Here is a 5,407-nt window from a genome sequence, read left to right as displayed (position 1 = left end):
GATGCCCGCCCCCCATGGACAGTGCGACAGCCAGGTGTCCGCCCTTTGCACAGTCACTGCTTGGTGTTCCTCCCACAGCAAGCGCTTGGTGTGTGCTCCAGGCTCCTGACCCAGCGGCCTACCCCTGCACGCGCACACCTGTACACACCTGCGCACTTACCCCCACCTCCAGACACACCTGTGCCCCTGGCTCTGCTGCTGTCTATTCCCTGCTTAAGCCCGGGCCCAGCTCCTCCATCCCTCTTCCTTCCAACTCTCTGCCTCCCAAGTGCCAAGTGGCCCTCAGGAACCTTGCAACGTTCTCTGCTTTTCCATTCTGGGTGTTTCGGGAAGACAAAGAAGAAAACACGTCCGTGAACTTGATGTTCCTTGGATGTTTAATCAAGAGAGACGAGATTGCTGAGCAGCTCAGGGCTGGATTGGCAGGTGCGGGCTCCCACGCCCTCCCTCTTCAGGCTGCTGCTTCCGGCTGAGCGGCGCCAGCTGCTTCTGCCCACCCTGCCCCAGCTCGGGGTGCTGGGCCCCGGCTGGCGGCTCAGAGTCCCGGACGCCTGCTCATCCAGCGGGCTGCCCACCCCGTCTGTCTGCCCAGCCAGCGTTTGCTGGGGGTGCCGGGTGGGAGGGCCCCGCCCTGCCCTGAGGGTTCCAAGGCTCACAGGGGCCATCAGAAGGGACCTGGGCTGGCAGTGGAGCGGCACCCAACAGAGGGGCCACTTCGCCATGCCCGGCATACCCGTGACCACCGTGCATGCCCGTCTCCGTGCGCCCGCCTCACCAGCCCTGCAGACCCTGACGTCCACAGTAAAGTGTATTTTTTTAACGGTATTGATTCCTGAAGACTTCGTAGAGGGTGGGCCAAGCTCCTGTTCTTCAGTGGGGCCCTAGGGAGACTGGGGACCACCCAGAGGATGTGAGGCGCAGGCCTGCCCCTCCCCCGGCCTCAGTGTTCTCTTCCAAGTGGGGAGAGGACAGCCGCCGGGCCTTCCTGCCAGGGTTTAACCCTGATGAGGGGCCATGTGCCCAGCAGTGACCCCCCCGGGCCCACATGCACCTGTTCAGGTGGGGGTCTCTCCAGTCTTGAGAATATGACCCGCAGGCCCCACCTGAGGCACCCTGCTTGTCTCCCCAGGACAGGGGTTCCCATCTTTCTTGGCCATGGCCTTCCATCCGGGGAGCTTCCAGGGTGCGTGGGGGCTGGAGCTGAACTTGGGGGGATGGAAGGGAGGGGCAGGCGGAGGGTGGGGAGACAGCTAGTAGAGGAGCTGTCTCCTCCAGGGTAAGGGCCTGGAGGCAGGACCGAGGGTGACGGATGGGGTCAGGGACAGAGATAAGGACCTGACATGGGCCCAGTGTGCTTTTCGGAGGGGACAGACACTAGCCGTCGCCCCAGGAAGTGGAGACAAGAGCAGCCCAACTGAGAAAGTCCAGACTGGGGGGTCGAATGCCACATCCTCCAGGAAGCCTCCCAGCTTTCCGGCCCTCCCTCCCCATCGCCCTGGCCCTGTGTCTGCAGGCCCAGCCGCAACCTTCTCCCCACGGCAGAGACTCTGGTGCGGCCAGGTGCCCCAGGTCCCGGGCGGGCGGAGACGCGGCAGGTCTGCGCCCACGCAGATTTCCACGCCCGTGGAGGGGAGAAGGTACTTTTAGGGCGGCGTTTAGGGCGACAAGGCTCCTCCTCCGGGCGGCGGCTCACCCCGCAGCTGTGCTGCACTTTTTTCTCAAGCACCCCAGAAAGCTCAGCTGGCACCCCTCCCCCTCACTGGCTCTCCTCCTGCCAAGGTGGGCGCCCTCTCTAGCGGCCTGGGCTTCCCTTGGGGGCTGGTGCTGTCCTGAGCAGAGGTAGACCGGGCCAGAGTGGGAGGTGGTGGCAGGGACGTGCGCACCACCGTCTGTGGGGCCCAGCGCCACGGTAGCCCTGGTCGGTAGCTCTGGAGCCCGCGGCGCGGCTGGCAGACCAGCCGCTGGCTTCCCTGCTGGCCACGCACGACCCGCCCGACCCCCGGCAGGCGTCCATCCCTGAAGCCCAGAGCTGTCTGAGCAAGGACAAAGAACCGGCTCTCTGCTGCCGTGGGCGCCTCCGTGCCGACAGCGCAGCCGAGCCCTGGCTGCCCCTCCGCCCAGCCCTGCTAAATGGCTGCAGATTGGAGGATAAAAGCACAGGCTTTCAAGCAATTTTGCCTTCAATCTCCGGAAACCGCTGCTCTCCCAGCGTCTGCACGGGGACGGAGGCGGAGGAGACCGCCACCAAGCCTGCTGGGCCCTGCAGCCAACAGACACGCCAGGGGCCTCTCTCCTCAAATCAACACTGGGCGGTGGCCCAGGCGGGAGCCAGCACCATCGCCCACCCCGCCGCTGCTGCTGCTTACTGAGCACCTACTGTGTGCCGGGCCGCCTGCAAGGAGGCAGATAAATGGCTGGTGGATAAGCGGGGCACTCTCGGGGGGTGGGGGGGATTGCGGACTGCAGGGGACTCAGAGGAGGGGCCCAGCCCGCTCGGAAGCCGAGGGAGCCCGTCTGAGGAGGCGACACCTCATTCGCTCCCCACCCCTTGAGCCTGGTGGTGGACTCTTGAGAGACAGCAGGGGCACGAGGCTGGGGAGGAGTGATGATGGGGACTCAGGCATGCCTCAGGTGCAGTGGTCCTCCCTGGGTGCAGGTGCACGGCCCAGCCCCCTGCAGGGCCACCTGTGAGCCCTCATGGTGCAGAGGGGGCTGTAGCCCAACCAGCTGGTGGGGCTGAGGGCCGGCCCTCAAGGGATAGGGGCTCACAGTGAGCAGGGGCCTGTGGGGGCATCTCGCTGGGACCCCGAGCTGGCACCGCTGTGCATGCCCTGGAGTTGGCTCTGGGGTGCCCCAGGAAAGGGTCCGGGGCACATGTTGGGCGAGGGTCCTTCCCAGCCTGGGATAAAGACCCTAAGTTCTCAGGACGCCCAGCAGGCAGCACCCTCCCCTTCCAGAGCCCCAGTTAGTCGGCAGGTCTGTGGCAGGGAGGTGGGCTCGGTCTGCTTCTGGAGCACTGAGCCGTGGGGGAGCCATGTGGCTGCCTGGCCACTACCTCCTGGCACCCCACCCCAGCCTGACCTTTGCGGCTGGGCTTGGGGGTGCAAAGAACCTTCCCAGCAACATTTACTGGAGCACCCCACATCGTCACAGCCACACGGGGTGCTCACACTGCCCGTACGGCAAACACTGACCCTCAGTGTTCAGGGGGCCAGGACCCCACCCTCCTGCACCCTCAGGTTGTCCCCTTGGCACCGTGGGGCCAGCGGTGCGTACGGTGGTCCCGGCAGAACCGTGCCCTCCTGGGGGACCAGCCCCACACCCGAACGGGGAGCAGCGGGGACGTCCATCCTGAAGGAGCATGCTGCGAGGGGCCCGTGCGGCCGGCCCTCCGCTCTGCCGTCTTAGCAAGAGGCACGGAGTGGTGTCCATTGCACTCCCACCGCTGTGCCCAAAGGGTAGGGAGACCCCGCTCGCCAGTAGCATGGGGGCCGGGAACGGGGAGGGGCACGGCGTGTGGAGACCGAAGTCCCATCGCGCAGTTGCCCAGGTCAGGCACTTAGCATGCCTAGAGGGGAAACTGAGGCCAGGGCAGGGGCTGCGTGCAGGCTGGGACTGAAGCCCAGGCACCTAGGGGGACACCCAGCCCTCTCCCCTCCCTGACCCAGTGGGTCTAGGGGGCCAGACAGTGGCCCCTGGGCCTCGGTTTCTTCCTCTGCAGAACGGGCCCAGCCGCAGCTCAGTGGGGCTGCTGCAGCAGGCGTCCGTCACTGAGCCGCCCTGCCTGGGGCCAGTCACTGGGGCCGCGGCTCTCCCTGCTGCCATTACTGAAACTGCCGTTTTCGGTGCCTGCACCTGTGCCCAGTGGACAGTGCCGTGCTAACCTGTCGCGAGCACCTGGGCCGCCTGCACCCCAGCAGGTGGAGCTGGCACCTAGAGGGGTCACCTCGGCCCCCCGTCCCTTTCTCACGGGGCAGGGATGAGCACAGGACCTGGAGTCGGCCCGGGGAGCAGGCCTGTCCAGAGGCTGTGTCCCAGTCTGAAGTCTGCCAGACACAAATCCCGGAGGGGCCCAAAAATATCCTTCAAAAGAGGAAGAAGAAAGGAGGGAGGAGATGGCTTTTGGATGTAAGGAGGTGGTGACGTGAAAACTGCCCTGGGCTAAAAATGCATCTGTGACACTCCAAAGTCACACCAGTTTCCAAATTCAAACATGACCAGTTGGATGATCTTTAAATGTTTGCCCTTCACACGCCGGCGATCTTTAAGGAGCCCTGTACAGCCCGGTTCGGCGCCGAGGTGGACACCGGGGTGGCTCCAAGGGTGGGGCATGCCTGCCCTCTGCCCGCTTCCCTCGCTGGCCCCTCCCTGCGCCCCTTGGTGTCCACGGGCTTCTTTTGGATGATGGCAACAACTGTCCTTGCCTTACGGGGCCTGTCGCCCCCCACCCCATCCCACAGGCCAGCTGCGGCTCTGTCACATGCTGGGTTCTGGAGAGGGTGAAGGGAAGCCAGACCCAGAGGCTTCAGTGGGGACTGCAGTCACTTCCCAACTGTGTGTCAGGACAGGTCACAGACCAGACTCCACCTCCGGAGGGCTGGAGAGGTGACAGTTGCGGCTGGTGCGATCACACAGCTGGGCTGTCCATGCTGTATTGCCGACGTGGTGACAGGTGTTGTCCAGGTTAGGCTTCCACTTCTGAGTGAGCATCTCCTCTCCCCCACACCTGGAAACAGAGGTGAGTCCACCTGCCCCTACCTGAAGCCCACAGACAGAGAACAGAGAGGGCTTTCCACAGAACCTAGAAGGGCTGTGAGGGCAGGAGCCCGGAGGTTTGTCCTCTGGAGCGAAGGGTCATGTGAGTTCTGGAACGGGGGAGGCCAGGCCTTAGGGCTGAAAACTGGGAGTTAAGGGAATTCGGTACCCTGCAGCTCGGGCCTCCGCATCCTCACAGCTGCCCCCAGAAAGGACACGAGCAGCCAAGTGACAGCCTGGAGATGCTCAGAGGGAGCCACTGGAGAGTGACTCCATGCGCAGGAGAGGCAGAGGGGGCAGCAGTGCCACCAGAGTCCCTGCAGGGTGCTCGGCAGCCGCCCACCGGGGAACGGGTGGCCGGAGGGCAGCAGTGGAAACCTCCAGGGAGAAGGGACACTGACCCCCTGCAGCACCTGGAGATGGGACTCACGGGGGGGGGGGGGGACCAGACATTGGGACAGAAGTGATACCCGGAGGAAAAGAAACCAAGCAAGTGAACGGAGGGTGGATGCGAGCCCCTGGGAAACGCACACGCCGCCCCACACACAGACCCCGGGGCCAGCCATGGGGTCGGGCGAGGGGACGGGTGGTGCCCAGACCGTTAGATGAAGCGACGGCTGGACAGCTTCAGGACAGACTGACTCCTGTGGAA

At 64.7% G+C, this 5,407-nt stretch overlaps 1 protein-coding gene across 1 annotated transcript in view; it reads right to left on the bottom strand.

Moving 5' to 3' along the window:
* Positions 1-5,407, bottom strand: part of MTG2 (mitochondrial ribosome associated GTPase 2) — a 20,405-nt gene that overhangs the window by 4,915 nt on the left and 10,083 nt on the right. Inside the window, exon 8 of the mRNA XM_023519860.1 lies at positions 1,957-1,976. Within this exon, the coding sequence (XP_023375628.1) occupies positions 1,957-1,976 (20 nt within the window). The remainder of the gene's footprint in view (positions 1-1,956; positions 1,977-5,407) is intronic.

This window comes from Pteropus vampyrus, unplaced genomic scaffold (genome assembly GCF_000151845.1).
Source record: "Pteropus vampyrus isolate Shadow unplaced genomic scaffold, Pvam_2.0 Scaffold239, whole genome shotgun sequence".
NCBI lineage: Eukaryota > Metazoa > Chordata > Mammalia > Chiroptera > Pteropodidae > Pteropus > Pteropus vampyrus.
This window is presented reverse-complemented; position numbering and strand designations above follow the sequence as displayed.